The sequence below is a fragment of the Schistocerca cancellata genome, chromosome 1, assembly GCF_023864275.1.
Source record: "Schistocerca cancellata isolate TAMUIC-IGC-003103 chromosome 1, iqSchCanc2.1, whole genome shotgun sequence".
In the NCBI taxonomy this organism is placed as follows: domain Eukaryota; kingdom Metazoa; phylum Arthropoda; class Insecta; order Orthoptera; family Acrididae; genus Schistocerca; species Schistocerca cancellata.
Genome location: NC_064626.1, coordinates 207,529,878 through 207,546,342, shown reverse-complemented (window position 1 = coordinate 207,546,342; position 16,465 = coordinate 207,529,878). Strand labels below are relative to the sequence as shown.

Sequence of the window (16,465 nt, the reverse complement as noted above, 5' to 3'; positions counted from 1 at the left end):
TGGTGGGGACTTATAAAGTCCCCACCATTTTTTCTGTTATTGCATATACATCTGTTATTTATAAATATAAATAATTTCCTACACTTTTTTCAATGACAGCATCACACTTTGAGTTCAACATGACCAGAAATTACTATTGCTACTAATCTTTGTGCCTTAATCTTTGCGCCTTTCTTATGGAAGGTATCACACTTGTTGAGCCTGTGAGAGCTTTAGGCTTCTAGAGCAAAGGCCACCCTCAAGCCAACAATATACACTATAACAGGACATCTGCAGACTTAAGTTAATCCAGCCTTAAAAAACTTTCATATAGAATGAATTCACTGAGATTAACAACAACTTGTGGCATCCTCCGAACTACTTTGTCTTTGGGATTTTTATCCCTTCTGATCATGAAACTGTTTTCAGACTGCTATTAGCAATAATATTTCAGTGACCATCCATCACAGCCTTGTGAATTTGAAGGTTTCTTCCATTGTACAGGTCATCCACATATTACAGAGCATTCTCTCTCACTAGCATGCTTAGTTTGCTAAGAATCCTGCCTGAATCCTCCCTCACACTAATACCACTTTATACTTCTTAAGTTAGCCAATAATTTGCAAAACTCTTCTCTGGTGACACATTAACATGCCTAATAATTCAACTAGTTGACGATCTTCCCATTATCTTTAACTGTAACTGGATATCATTCTATTCTCATTTACTACTGCGACAGATGGGTGATGGAACTATGTACTTAAACTCTTAACAATTTTTCCTAATATAATTTCCCCAGCTCACATGATTTAATTTGACAGTATTCCACTAGTGTTCAGTAGAAATATTACGATCATGCCACATTATACCACAAAGTTAGGATTCATCAAGTGCTATGTACACAGGTATATGATGCAAATATTACTTTTCAATATTTGTTTACCTCATTAGCCTTTTGCTCGCATTAAAGTTTGAGGTGCTAAGGATGACTGCAACTATGACTAACATTCATCCCCCCCCCCCCTCTTTATTATGGTCTAGATCTCCCAGGAAACAATTTTATCCCCAATTCAAAGCAGTACTTATATATATCTGTTCAACAGGATTCTTCAACAGTACCAAATTTAAAACGCTATTTTCCGGTCTGCAGTGATTATCACCCACATCTGACTTTACACAAAGCTACGCTCCAAAAATAACTTCCCAACAGATATAAATTTCTTTAATGTTAATAAATTTCTCTTTTTCAGAAATTTTCTTGCTACTGCCAGGTGGAATTTTATATACTCTTTATTAGATATTTTGCTCGCCAAATAACAGATTTCACCTATTACTTTCCCAATCACCTGATTTAATATGAGTAAATTTCATTGCATTTATCAAGACATTATCTGATCTTTTATTCTTTCTCATCTGAAAGAATTTGACACACCTCTAAGTTTTTGTTTACTCACCCTGAACTTTAACTCCCTTTCCTAATTTTTGTTTGGTTTCATTCACACACAGATTGAATACCAAGGGGGATATGCTACAACCCTCTCTCACTCCCTTTTTAAATACTACTACCCTTTCATGGCCTTTGTTTCTTATAGCTAAAGTATGTTTTTATGAGTTGTAGATAACCTTCCACTTCCTGTATTTTATACAAATTGCATACAGAATTTCAAATGACGTATTCAAGTCAACACTGTCATGAGCTTTTTCTAAACCTAAAAATATTTCAAATGTAGATCTACCTTTCCTCATCGTATTTTCTAAGGTAGTCTTGCTGTTAGTATTGCCTCGCATGTTCTTAAATTTCTCAAGAATTATTTATATCCCTCAGGTCCTTTCTACCTGCTGTTCCATTCTTCTGTAGATTATAATTTGTCATTCTCTCTCTCTCTCTCTCTGAGGGTATTTAGTATGTCTCATATTCTGCATGCCAGGGGAAGCAGTTTAGTGAACACTGGTTTTCTCAAGGATCTGAATATTTATGAAGGAATGCTTTGTTTAGACATATGTCACTCAGTGTTTTATCAAACCATTATCTAAGATTCACATCAACTATCTCATCTTCACTCCATTCCTCTTCCCTTTCATTAATTTGTCTTCAAGTTTCATGCCTGTATAAAGTCCCCCTACATATTTCTTCAACATAACAGTTCTCAGTAATAAATGTTCACTGAATAACAGCATTCTCCACCTCCACACACCTACTATTCTGGATGTGGTCAACACTAAACAAATATAGTCTGTGGAAATGAGGATTATTAAGATTCTCCTCTCATGACACCAATTTATGGGCCCTAATACACATCACTTGATTATAATTTCAACAGTAGAAAATCCAGCTTCATTAATGAGATGTCTGCTAGTCCAAACATCCCCAAATTATATTTACCTGTTCTTACACTGAACCGGAGACCATGGTACCGATCACCACATTAACAAAATGTTAACATGAAATTGAAGCACAAACATCAATACTGATTAAGGAGAAGTAACAATAGCAGTTGAGCACTGAATTACTCAAACATTTGCCAGAGCAAGAAGTATGTTAGCATTATTAATAGCTAACATGTTCTGATTGACAAAAAGAGAAAACATAAAAATGCAGCAAATAAAGCAGGCGAACATATACAAACTTCTAAAAAAAATTAGACTGGCAAAAATGCAAAATGGCTATGCAGGAATGGGTATAGCATAAATTTAAGTCCATAGAAGCGTGTATAATTGGGGAAAGATAGATGCTACCTACAACAAACTTGAAAAAGATCTTTGGAGAAAAGAGAAGCTGCAGTATGAGTATCACGAGATCTGATGACAAGCAAGTACTTACTAAAGAAGAGAAAGCAGAAAGGAGTAAGGAATACGCAGAGGAACTATACAAAAGAAATGAACTTTAAGGCATTAGGATAATGTGTGTCATAAGGAAACCCCGGAGATATATTATAAAAATCTTGATGAAAGAATATACGAAACCAAGTCTATACATGACCTGCCTTCATGGTGGAGAAATGAAGGTACATTACAATAGGTGCTGGAAATGATCTCCCTTCACCTGTACACACAGTTCAACAATGCACTGCACATTCACAATTGTTACTGCCAGAGGCCTGGGCATGACTGCCTGGATTTCGCAGTGGATGTTCTCATCTCTCTGATTGTGCATGGCTTGTTCTTGCACACACTACCTCAAGGTGATCCACACAAAAAAGTTTGAAGATCAAGTCAGTGACCATGGGGGCCATAATACTTTGGAAACCACAGTCAGGGAAAAATGATTCCACCAGTCATAAGCACTTCAGATGAACAGCATGTTGTCCCATTATGCTGGTACCAGCCAAGTGTCAGTTCTTCGTCATCCATCTGTTTCATACATTCATGAAACAATACTTGTTATGTCCTTTGAATAAAACAGCACTGGAAGAAGAAAATCACATGTAACACCATGAACAATAAGCCACGCTACACTGAAACATGAGACCCACAAGCAGCTTGCAGAAGATACCAGTGCCACATTTCATTTCACAAATGCTGCCATGTCTACAAGTTGCACAAGAACATCCACTATGAAATTTAGTACTCTGGCATCATCAATCACATACATGCAGTGCCATATTTAACTACGTATACAGGTGGGGGAAGGTCATTTAGCACCCCTTGTAAAGTACCTTCATTTCTCAGCCGTAAAGGTATGCCATAGACAAATTTCATTTCATGTCCTCTTTTTAATCTAAGATTTTGTATAACACTTCTCCTAAGATCCCTTATGAGAGGGATACTCTGCATAAATGGAGCAGGTAGTAGATGAGATGGGAGATACAATACTGCAACAAGAATTTGAGAGAGATGTAATCCGAAAGAAAGCCCCTGGAGTATACGACCTTCCTTCAGAATTATTCGGATTTGTGGAAATACTGTTTACCTAGTCTGCAAGATATACGAAACAGGCAAAACTGCCTCAGACTTAAACAAAAATGTAATAATACCAATTCTCAATAAAGCAGTTGAGGATCGGTGTATCGCTGAACCATCAGTTTAGTACATCACACATGTAAAATACCATCATGAATTATTTACAGATGGAAGGAACACTTTGAAAAAGCCAACTTCAGGGAAGATTAGTTTTGGCTGCAAGGAAATGTAACAACACACATGGCAATATTGGTCCTATGACTTACTTTAGGAGATAGGGTAAAGAAAGCCAAAGACACATTTACAGCACTTGCAGACTTTGAAAAATGCTTTTGATTGTGTTGGCTGGAACATATAATTTGAAATTTTGAAGGTGATAAATTACAGGGAGCAAAAGGTTATATATCAAAATAATAAGCCATCAGTTGCATAAAAGAAATTTAATTTGTTAATCACTTTCAGGCACTTTGTGCCCTTTTTCAGAAAGTTATACCGGTCACATTATTTTTGAGTGTCAACAGTAAGATGCATACAGCAAAATGCTGTGGTCATGTGGTTCATAGAACCGGATAATATTTTTTTTCTTTTAATGCAACTGGTTGCTGATTACTTCAATATATACAACTGCAGTTGCTGAGGATGAATAAAATACTAGAGCTACTAGTTATCTAGAACTTGTACAGAAACTAGCCTGGTGTTCTTAAACAGTTATTCATGAAGGACACACTGTTGTTGGGAAGGAAGTGAAAAAGGGTTGTAGCCTGTTACTGATGTTATTCAGATGGTGCATTGAGCAAGCAGTAAAAGAAACCAAGAACTTCGGAAAGGGAATTACCCCAAAGTTCAGGGAGAAGAAATGTAAGCTTTGAGGCTTGCCAATGACATTGTAATTCTGTCAAATTTGGCAAAGGACTTTGAAGAGCAGGTTAACAGAATGGATAGTGTCTTCACTACAGGTTATAAAGAGGAATATCAACAAAAGTAAACCAACAGTACACAAAAGGAATGTATTTAAATTAAATGATGCAACACTGAGGGAATTATATTAATAAATGCTGCACTAAAAGAAATGAAATGATCACATGGCATTATTGGTCAGGAGACCCTGTATGGAGTTGTTTGACAGTGTACTTAACATCTTTCAATTTGATGCCACTTCGGCAACTTCTGTGTCAATGAATACCAGATGAAATGATGAGAACACAAACACCCAATCTCTGAGCAAAGAAATTCCCTGATATGACAAGGAATCAAGATTAAAATCCCACAATCTCGAGGCAGTAATGCTAACCACTAGACCACGAGCTGCAGAGTGACCCACTAAAAGTAATATAGTAGATACATTTTGCTATTTGGCCAGATACAATACTGAAGATCGCTGAGGAGACACGATATACAAAGCAAACTTGCAGTAGCAAGACAAGCATTTCTGAAAAACGAGGAATTTGTTAATATCTAATATCAATTTAAGTGTTAGGAAGTCTCTTCTAAAGGTATATGGAGTACAGCCTTGTATGGAAGTGAAATGTGGTCAACGAGCATTTTAGACAAGAGAATACAACCCATTGAAATGTGACACTACAGAAGAAAGCTGAAGATAAGAACAACAGAGAGAATAAGTAATGAAGAGCTGCTGAATCAAATTGGGGAAAAAACAGTTTTATGGCTCCAAATTACTAAAATATCATCAGTTGATAGATACATCCTGAAGCATGAATCAATTGTCAGTTTAGTAATAGGGTAAGTGTTGGGGGTAAAAAATTGTAGAAGACCTAGGATGAATACAGTAAGCAGATTCAAACGAATGTAGACTGCAGCAGTTACGCACAGATGGAGATGCTCATGCAGGATAAAGTAATGTGGTGAGCTACATTAAAACGGTCTTCAGACAGGAGACAGTGACAATGTTCTGATCCCTTGGAGGAAAATTTTGTCCAATAGGCTTCATATGACCAGCTACTGCAATGCAACTAATGTAAAGGGACCTCATAAATGAAATACCTATTGGTCCCAGCACAATGTCATTTGAACTTTATTCGCCATCTTACACAGACAGCTAATAAAATTTTTGATACAAACATGGTCTCAGGTAACAAGTAAGAGATAGATTATAATGCAAAAGAAAACTTGGAAAGCACAATAGCAAACTGGAAAATAATGAGTTCAAAACTGTACTACAGAAATTCCAACATACATAAACAGTGTGGAGCAAAAAGGAACAAACAGGGCATATTAGTTTTGTGACGAAAACTGAACAAAATTAATCCAGCATTTAACATGTTGAGAGGCAACTCAAGAATTTCTATGATTAAAAAATAGTTTCTTCAATTAAATCTACGATACTGTATGAAAAATTTACACATGTGACACTGACTAATGCTGAGATAAAAATTTATTCCTTATCATCTGTCACTCAGGAACATTTCCAGTATTTTGGAATTGACAATTTTTTCTATCACTGACCTGTTCTCAAGCCCTCAAACAAATTACATTTGAAAGCCACTCTTCTTACTAACTGGATCAGTCATTTAGGCATATAAATGTAACACTAGCACACTTTCAGAACTAGCAGCACAAAAACAGACATACTTAGGTATGGTAAATATTAGATGATTAGAAGTAGCACTTACTTAACATAATCAGAGTGATATTTGTTGATACTGTAGTTGCAGAGGTGCATGCATGGATTCCATAGGTGTTTGCCACCTGAGTCATATTTCACAGTAGCAAAGCGTACCAGACCCTCTTCATATAAATAGACAAGTAAGGGATCATACGATGTAACAACAACATAGAGTCGCAAATCACATTTGTGTCCATCAACCAGCAAAGGATTGTCAATGTATTTTGCAACAACTACCGTTTCTTCTAAAGGCACCTGTTCTGGCTGAAATCAGAAGATTCATTTCAGGAATTGCATTAGTAAGAGGGTTAATTTCTTTGACTTGAATAAGGCTAAAGTAAATAGAGGCATTGTCTTCAATATCTAGTGTTTGAAATATAGACTCAGCTGTTCAGATGTTAGCACTTGTTAATGTTACTCAACAAGAAATATACATGATGTGTCGAGAGAGTAATGCTCACACTATTAACAATGTAGATACCACGGCCACGTGATGAGGCAACTGGCTTTACTATCCATGGACCTTTGTTTCGGTGGTGACTTGAACATAACTCGCGATATTCTGCTGGCATCACAAAGGTCTGTGGGATAAAATCAAAATGTTTTGCCCCCTTCAGCATCTGCATCTTCTCTACATTCTTGCACAACCGATCCTTACGTGTCAGTTCAAAAGACCTATAAGAGAGAAAATTCGCTCTCATTCATTTAGAATGTGTGTGTGCTTTCAAGGAAGTGTTTAAAAGTATTTAAAATGTTTACAGTTACTGAGTGCACTATGTTCTACACACACACACACACACACACACACACACACACACACACACACACACACACACACACACACACACATCTGACTGCCTCTCCCTATTCAGTAACATGAGTTCGAATGTTTGGGTCTTGCTAATAACACTCACTACAGATGACATAATAAAAATGATGGTATATGTCCTCTACTTGGTAACTACAGACTCAGCAGCTCACTGGATATACTAATTTAATAGTGTTCCTGCAGAATGTGTTGCTCACTGGGTGTTGCCACTTGGCATTTGCACACTAAATATTGTGCTTTGACACTGTTGTGTTGCAGTATTCAATCAGCAGTTAATATCCAAAATGAACAACAGATAATTATTTCAAGAGTGTACAAGGATTCTGACATGAGTGGGGGGAAGGGAAGGGGCAGAAGGGGAGGGTCGAGCTCATTTTGTGATGAATGATGGTATAGTTTTGAGTTTTCATGACAAAGGGCTCTTGGTACACTTAACGCTAGTCAATATCCATCACATTTTCTGACATTCTTCAACCTGATATTTAACTGATACATTCGTTAGTCTGGGGAGACAGGATGTGGGTTCAGCTGTCCTTGCTGGATATGCCCTTGGCTTTTTTTAAAAAACATAAAATTTTAGCAATATCATCTGACAATGTCTAAAATTTTTCTGGCAATGTCTAAAAAATTTTAATTCAATGCTGTTACTGTACTTATCAACTAAGACAGTGAGATATTTATTTATATGAAATATATTCTAGGACTTTTAAATGATTATTTTGTAAAAAACATCATAGTTTAACACATTGACTGCCATGGTATAGTTGGGTTACTGACCCCTCGGGGCCATTTACTTTTTTTTCAATATCCTGCCTTAGTTTGCTCCAAGTAAACTTGTTAAGTGCAAATAAAGTGAAAATTTGGCATTTTAGTACCCTTTTTCAATTTTTTGTGAGAGTTACATTTGCTACATTGCTAATAATTTTAAGTTTGTACTCCTGTCAGTTTTTCTTTCCACAGCATGATTTGTGTAAGTTCCATTATTGCTTTCCTGCATTGTTGCTACAGTCTCTATTCAGTGTTGTTTTCTCTGTAACAAAGTGATACTGTGGCAGAAGAAAATGTCTCTTAGAAGTTATGAAGATTAACAAAGGCATGCACAGCAGCTTTTAGATGAAGTTATGGACATAAATGATGAAGATTCTGTCTTTATTTGGTGATAGCTCAGATGAATTTTTACCAGAGGAGACTGGAAGTGAAACTGGAAGTTCTGATGATGGAATCACACCAGTGAAGGTAGGAAGAAGAGTTTTATGTCCACGTTCAGTCAAAGAACCAGACTTCACAGCAGTAAAAACCAGGCAACAAAGCACCTCTGACCATGTTAGTGCTATAACTACTGCAGTTGATTCAGGTTCAGTTGAAGTACGTGTAACATCAGTAAGTTCTGAAGATGAGGATGACACTCTTAGAACAAATTCTAATGAGATTGTCTGGGGGCCAGTTACGGGTAAAAATATGAAAATCTTTGCATTTATTCATTCCAGTTCTGGTGTAAATGCTTCTGTCGCACTAACTCTCAAAGGCAAGACACCATACAATTTCTTCAAATATTTGGTAACTGATGAAACTTTAGAATATGTGACTCAACAAACTAATTTGTATGTAAAACAAGCTGTATAAAGTCATTCAGTAACTATTAATTCATGACTGAAAAAGTGGACTGATGTCAGCAAAACTGAAATGGGACAATTTTTAGGATTTTTGTGATTGACGTCACTAAATGTAAAACCAAGGATTCCAATTTATTGGTCAAGAAATATGCTCTATCACAACAATGTAAAAAATGCTATGTCACGCAATTGATTTGAACTGCTTTTACGTATGTGGCATTTTTCCAACAACAACCAGTGCCCACCGGGAAACCGCTTATTCAACATTCAACCTCTTATTGATAAATTACTGCACAGATTTCAATGTGCAGTTGTGCCATGGAAAGAAGCCTGCATGAGAAGAAGAAGAAGAAGAAGAAGTAGTTCAAACCAGGAAGGGCACAAAGAAAAAACCAGCAATGATAATTGACTATAATCAGTCAAAGTCTTTTACAGATCTTCCTGACCATATGAAGTCATACTCGCATTGTCTAAGGTGGGGTGTGAAATGATACAGGAAGCTTGCAATTGAATTGTTGACAGGGTCAGCACTGGTAAACGCTCATGTGATTTACCGATACATCAACAGCTAGAAGATCTCATCACAGAATTCAAAGAGGAAGTGACAGACTACTCCATACAGTAGATGCCGATGAGCCTGAGACATATTTTACCAAAGCCACCGCGTTACCTGCAGATTGTGCACTCGTGAACATGGGAGAAGCCAGATGTAGGTGTACAGTGTGCTACGAAAAAATGAAGAATGAATTTGGACGAGAGCAAGTTGTCAAAAAATGCAAACAAACTGCATGGAAATGTAAGAATTGTGACTCATGTGCATACAGGTGTTTGAGAAACAAAGTGGAATGACCCAAATTTTTCAGTTTCATTGTTGTTGCAATTAGAGTTGAATAATGTATGTGATTTGAAATCTACAGTGTAAGTAATAGGTCAAATTAAATAGTAAATAAATAATAATAATAAGAAAAGTCCAATATAACTGAGCCATGTGAGTTATATGTAATTCATGAATTCAAATGTCAATAACTACTCTTGAGCTCTTTAAAACCGTAGGCCACAAACATGATTTGTTACTGGGGCCATAACCTACTATAACACAGAGTCACAGCATGCTTCTGTGAGTTACAACTGCACCACGGAGCTTTAAACGGAAAAATGTCTGCGAGTTGTATTTACTTCAGGTGGCCCGAAGAAACCACTTCCTGTTAGTTCTACTTAACTCACGTGGCAGTCAATGTGTTAAACACTGAAAATAATCAATATTTGAAAATGCAATGTAATGCAACAGGTAAAAACAAAGTCCACTTACCAAGCACTTGCAGGAGAATGCACATATAAAGATACTGAAATTTGCACACTTTTGAAACCAGTGGCTCCTTCTGGCAGAAGGGCTGAAGAGGAAGGAATAATGATGAAGGGAAAAGACTGGTGAGGTGTAGGAAATGAGGAGAGTTCACTCACTAATTAAATTTCACATGGTCCTATCCTGAAACCCATGCACTTTCCTTAATGTTAATCTCATCTTCAATTAGGGTTGTAGTGATTCATTGTATTCCTTGAATGAGAGTTAACATGTCCTTAAACACATTTGTCAGAGAAAAGATGCTGAGACAGTAGTTGATAAATGGAGAACACCCCACTGTTGGGAGGTGTTTTAAATCATAGATGCTCATACCAGAGCAGTGACTGTATGGAAGTGAGTAGCAGTCAGATGAACCTGCCTGCTAAGGCAGAGATAGGAGTTCCATGGAGCCAACGGTGCGGAAATAAGAGCGCCATGAAACACAAGGATGTGAACTTTCAACAATAATAAATGTATTGTAATTGTTAATTATCAAGCTCCAAATCAAATCTGTTATGTACACAGTACAAAGGCAGTATACGAGCTGGTACCTGTCCTAACTTATTATGTACTGAGTTGTAATTTTGAAGATAATATAAGAAGGTGTATTGAATATCACTTCTTACTTATGTGGTGGATTGAATGAGAATGATAAGTTAACTTTCAGCAGTTTTATCTGCAGCCTTTAAGGAGGCAAAGTATGAGCTGGAACCTTATTAATAATATTTAATGGCAACCGAATATTCAGTAAGCAACATTCACTGTGTTCAGGTGGCAACTTATTTACACGTTTTGTGTATGAGGTGAATTATAACAAACCACCACACAGCCCAAGCCACCTTGAAACACTTCAGGATCAGCTACACAGTTCTGTTCACATATAAACTACTAACAATCAACAACACCAACACTTTGACAGCTGACATCCTTTTCATCTCAAACATTCACTCTCATATAGAGTTTGCATTTGAGGCAAACATATTTATTCAGATGCAGACTCCAACATTTTGCCCACCACATCTAGAATTGCCTATTGCCACCCTCCCAATCTCCACAATATCCTTGTCAGACCTTCTGCTGCTTCTGCACTCTGTAGCTCCTGCCTCCATGACTATCCCCACTGTAAGTCTTGCCCTACACCCTCCTATCACCACCTGTACCAACTCTATAACTGATAAAACATATATTATCAAATGGAGAGCTATCTGTGAAACAACATATGTCATGTACCAGCTTTTATGCAAACACTGTTTGGTCTTTCACATTGGTAACACTACTACCCAGTTATCAAAGGGTGAATGGGCACAGGCAGAGGGTGTATACTGGCAACACAAAGTATCCTGTTGCAGAACATGCTCTACAATATGGCAGTCATGACCTCAGTGCCTGTTTCACCACAGGTGTCATCTGGATTCTTCCCGCAGACACCAGCTTCTCCTAACTCCACAAATGAAAACTGGCATTACAACACGTCCTCAGTTCTCGCCACCAAACTGGCCTTAATTATTTGTTAACTATTACTTTCTTCACACCCTGTTCGTATCCTGTATCTCATTTTCTGACCTGTCTATTTTTCCCCATTCCCCATCTTCACCACATACAATGCACTTAGCTTTCTGCTCTAACTCATGTGTGATGTTTTTCTCACTAATCTCTGTCTTGCATATTACTCTATCTTCCACCTCTGAGCGTTCATGTTTTCAAATGTTGTCCATTGCAGTCCCCAACAATCAGTCTTCCCTCCTCATCTCATCTAATCAGATAGGTTTCTCCTGACCCATGGTTCTGGGTGACTTTTCCACATTTCCTAGACCTCCTCCCAAGTCCTTATCCTTCACCCCTCTTCCTTCCCATTCAACCCTTCTGCCAGGAGGAGCAGCCACTGGCTCCAAAAGCCTGCAAATTTCAATATCTTTCCATACGTGTTCTTCTTCCGCCTCTTGGTGAGAAGGTTTTTTTATCTATCCATTTACATTATAGATTAATCACAGAATTAAATACTGTAAAGATGTGAAATGTAAGAGACTTGACTACAGGTAACCTTACAAAAGTTAAGAAGCAAATATACAAAATTTTCTATGTTCATCAACAGATACTCATGAAAATGCACTTTTACCTTGGAAAATGATTAACTCGTTGATACGCTGTCAAATCTTTCAGAACATGTGGTTTTGGATGCACACCTGTCCATAATAAATTGAAATCTGGAATACTGTTGTGAACCTGTAAATTATTTGAAAAATGAAATAAACTCATCTTTCTTATAAACGCAACTAATTCACACTCATTTAATGTGTTAAGTACATTCAGAAGCCAAACTCTGGGTTCTCCTGTTTTCACAAAATTTTGCAGATGATGAAATCTCTAAGGTTTCATCACACTTTTCAAACTACAAAAATTTCCATGAGTATAATACTTAAAAGTAGAACACAGGCTCTGTAAAGATATGCTCAAAACTTAGCTACAAATTGTCACTGCACTTACTGATCACATGTTTACATAAAAGACAGAACAATGCTAATTATTGAAGGAGAGAAAAAAAACAGCTGTGTTCATAGCCACAATACAAAATATACACTAAACTTACATAAGTATTATGAGAAGGTTAGACTGCTATTCACCATAAAGTGGAGATAACGAGTCGCAGATAGGCACAACAAAAAGACACTCAAATAATGCCAGAGACAGTGTTCATGTGTTCATCAAAATCTTACTTGTCTGCAATTATTATTTTTTTGTGCTTATCTGCAACTCAGCATCTCTGAGTTGATGAGTAGCAATCTAACCCTTTCATAACATTGTCATTATTCCATCCTTGATTTTCCATCGTTTGATTTGACAAGAAAGAATTAACATAAAATTCAAGGAACATAATTATACAATAAACTGTCTAAGGAGCTTAAAGAGATTATTAAAACAGATTTAAAACGGCACTTACAAGGTACCCGTTTAGTAATACATTCTGCATAGTGAAAGGTTACTTTGTGTTATATGAGCAACGAGTAGACAACAATATAACACCTCTGGCATTTCACAAACTTTTAAATCAGCTATAATGCTCCTTTTCTTTCTTTCCTCTGATAAATTATAAACAAATGCTCTGCAAGAGACAATGGTAACACCCTATTATCTTTCTGAATTCAACCTCACACACACTACGGAAAGATACTGACTCAGTTCACCAGGGAGGGAAACAGAGAAGCTGCAGCACACAAAATGCAGACCAGACATCATCGTGGCGCTTATGTCAGTTTATAGCATGTGAAGTGATGGTTGTTAAAAAACATTAACAAGTTAGCACATTACTTCTTTGCAATAATGTATGATGTCTGCTCCAAAAATTCCCGAACATCCATGATTTCACACAAATGGTGTGTTGGAGCAAAATGCTGTTGGCATCCCAGCACACACGTGTTTAACATGTAACTGTCAGAAGTTTCATTGTTGTATGTCTGTTTGTTATTGTTCAGTGCTGTATTGAGTAGAATGTTGTGTCTGACAGTTAGCGAATTTCGAGATGGCAGAATTAGAGGATCAACACGTCTGCATTAAATTTTGTGCGAAACTCAAGAAGACCTTTATAGAGACACACCAAATGATGCAGGAAGCCTATGGTGATGAGTGCTTCAGCCATATTCCGTGTTATGAATGGTTCACATGGTTTAAAAATGGCCAGACAGAAGTTAATGATGACCCTCATTCAGTATACCCTTCAACGTCTATCATCAAACACCCATGTCAGGAACATCCACGAAATTGTGCGTGCCAATCAAAGACTAACTGTCCGACAGACTGCAGAGGAATCTAACATTTCAGTTGGATTATGTCCTGAAATCCTGACACAGCATCTTGGAATGTATTGTGTTGCAACCAAGTTAGTTCCATGACTCATGAGTCAAGACCAGAGAGACCTTCACCTCACAAATCTGTGACGAGCTTTTGGATCGCACAAATGAGAACACCATGTTCCTCGAGAGAATCATAACTCTGATGAGATGTGGGTCTACAGTTATGATGTTAAGACCAAGGTTCAGTCTTCACAATGAGTGTGGAAAGTCCTCCAAGACCAAAAAAAGTTCGTCAGGTCAGGTCAACTTTCAAAGCCATGCTGATAGTTTTCTTTGACTTTGAAGGATTAGTTACTCATGAATTTGTGCCACAAGGACAAACTGCAAATCGATGGTACTATCGGGACATGTTATGCTGCCCGCAAGAAAATGTGAATGAAATGGTCTGAAATGAGGTGAGACAATTCATGGCTCTTGCATCACAATAACACACCCGCACATTCATTCCCTGCTGGTGCATGACTACTGCACAAAGAATGAAATAACTGTGCTGAATTATCCTCCATACTCTCCATACCTGGCTCCTGTGTACTTTTTATTTCCAAAGTTGAAAAACCCATTGAAAGGATGAAGATTTGCAACGACAGACGAGATAAAAGAAAATTTGCATATAGGGAGAGGTGTACTGAGACTATTTCCAGAAGTGGATACCACATTGGGAGTGGTGTATCAATTGGGGAGGAGAGTATTTCAAAGGAGACCAAGCACAGTTACGTTAAGGGGTAAGTGTTGAAAAATTTTGTGGACAAAGTTCCAGAATTTTTTGAACAGACCTTGTACAAACAAAACAGCATTGTACACTAGGGATATACCAAGCTAGGCTGTGCTGGTTTTAGTAGATTGACCTTGTACTCTACAGGTTCTAATACCCTATCAGCCATCCCAGCTTAGGTTTTCTTGTTTCTCTGAATTACTTCAAGCAAATGCAGAAATGGTTCTTACTTTAGGGCCACAGTCACCTGCCGATTCTGCTTTGCCAAACTAGACCACTAAGTATGCAAATGACTGACTACACAGAATACAATATGAGGTGGAAAAATATCAATGATAAGATTTGTTGATGATACTGCTATCATCAGTGGAGGTGCAGAAGAATGAGTACATTTACTGAACAGTTGAGAAGGGCACAGAATATGGACCGAGAGAAAAACCAAATAAAGATGAAACTGACAAGGATACTGGAAATGTGACTAGCAATAAAATTAACACCAAAATTGGGGACTGCGAAGTAGACGAAGTAAACACAACATAAAAAGCAGACAAGCATGGGCAAAGAGGGCATTCCTGGACAGAAAATTTTTGCTTGATTTGAGGAAGAAATTTCTGAAAGTGTACATTTGGAGCACAACATTGCATGGAAGTGGATCACGGACTGTTTAGGATTTCAAGAAGACAGACTAAGTCTGAGATGATGTGCTACTTAAGGGTGCTGAAAATTAAGTGGCGTGATAAGAAATAAAGGGAGTTCTCTGCGCAATTGGTGAGGATAGAAATTATGGAAAACATCAAGAAAAAGGTACAATATGATAGGACATGTGTTAAGACTTTAGGGAATAACTTGCATTGTACTAGAAGGTACTGTGTAAGAATAATGAGACAAAGGTATCCAACAAATAATTGAGGACATTAGGTCTGTTAGGTCATGTTAGTTGCTCGCAAAATGGTGTCTAAGCAGGAGAAAGTGCAATGTGTGCTTTGGTTTCACAAAATGAAATCACTCATCAGTGTTCAGCATAAATTTTGAGCTTCTTATGGATGCAGCCCTCCTGATATTAAATCCATAAAGCGAAGGTATGCAAAGTTTAACGAAACAGGCAGCGTTGATGATCGTCCTCAAAGTGGCAGGCCTCATGTGAGTGATGCAACTGTTGACTGATCAGCAATCATTTCAACAGAGTCTGTTTAAATCAACTCATCAAGCATCACATGAACTTAAAATACTGCAGGCAAGTGTGGTGAAGATTCTTGATGAAAGCCTTAGGTTGCATGCTGACAAAGTGCAAATCATGCAGGCCTTGCAACCAAATGATTTGCTGAGATGTGCTGAATTTGCAACTGAGATTCTCAACAGGATCGATGGTGCTAACAATTACTTAAATTGCATATGCTTTACCAATGAATCCACATTTCACATCATTGGGATGGTATATACGCATAATGTCCTTATTGGGGGTTCAGAGTCTCCACATGCTACTGTACAGTTACAGCGAGACAGCAAAAAAGTGAATTTTTGGTGCAGCCTCAAGCATAACAAGGTTTTTGGAACATTTTCTTTGCGGAAAAGTCCATTACTGCTAACATTTACTTAGATGTTTTGCAACAGATCATTGC

At 37.4% G+C, this 16,465-nt stretch overlaps 1 protein-coding gene across 2 annotated transcripts in view; it reads right to left on the bottom strand.

The window, feature by feature from the left end:
- LOC126169079 (tubulin polyglutamylase TTLL5) overlaps window positions 1-16,465 on the bottom strand; it is a 246,848-nt gene that overhangs the window by 99,648 nt on the left and 130,735 nt on the right. For both annotated transcript variants that reach the window (XM_049920612.1, XM_049920613.1), the window contains exons 4-6: window positions 12,403-12,509; window positions 6,964-7,177; window positions 6,510-6,766 (exon numbers count right to left, since the gene is read on the bottom strand). In XM_049920612.1, the coding sequence (XP_049776569.1) occupies window positions 6,510-6,766; window positions 6,964-7,177; window positions 12,403-12,509 (578 nt within the window). The remainder of the gene's footprint in view (window positions 1-6,509; window positions 6,767-6,963; window positions 7,178-12,402; window positions 12,510-16,465) is intronic.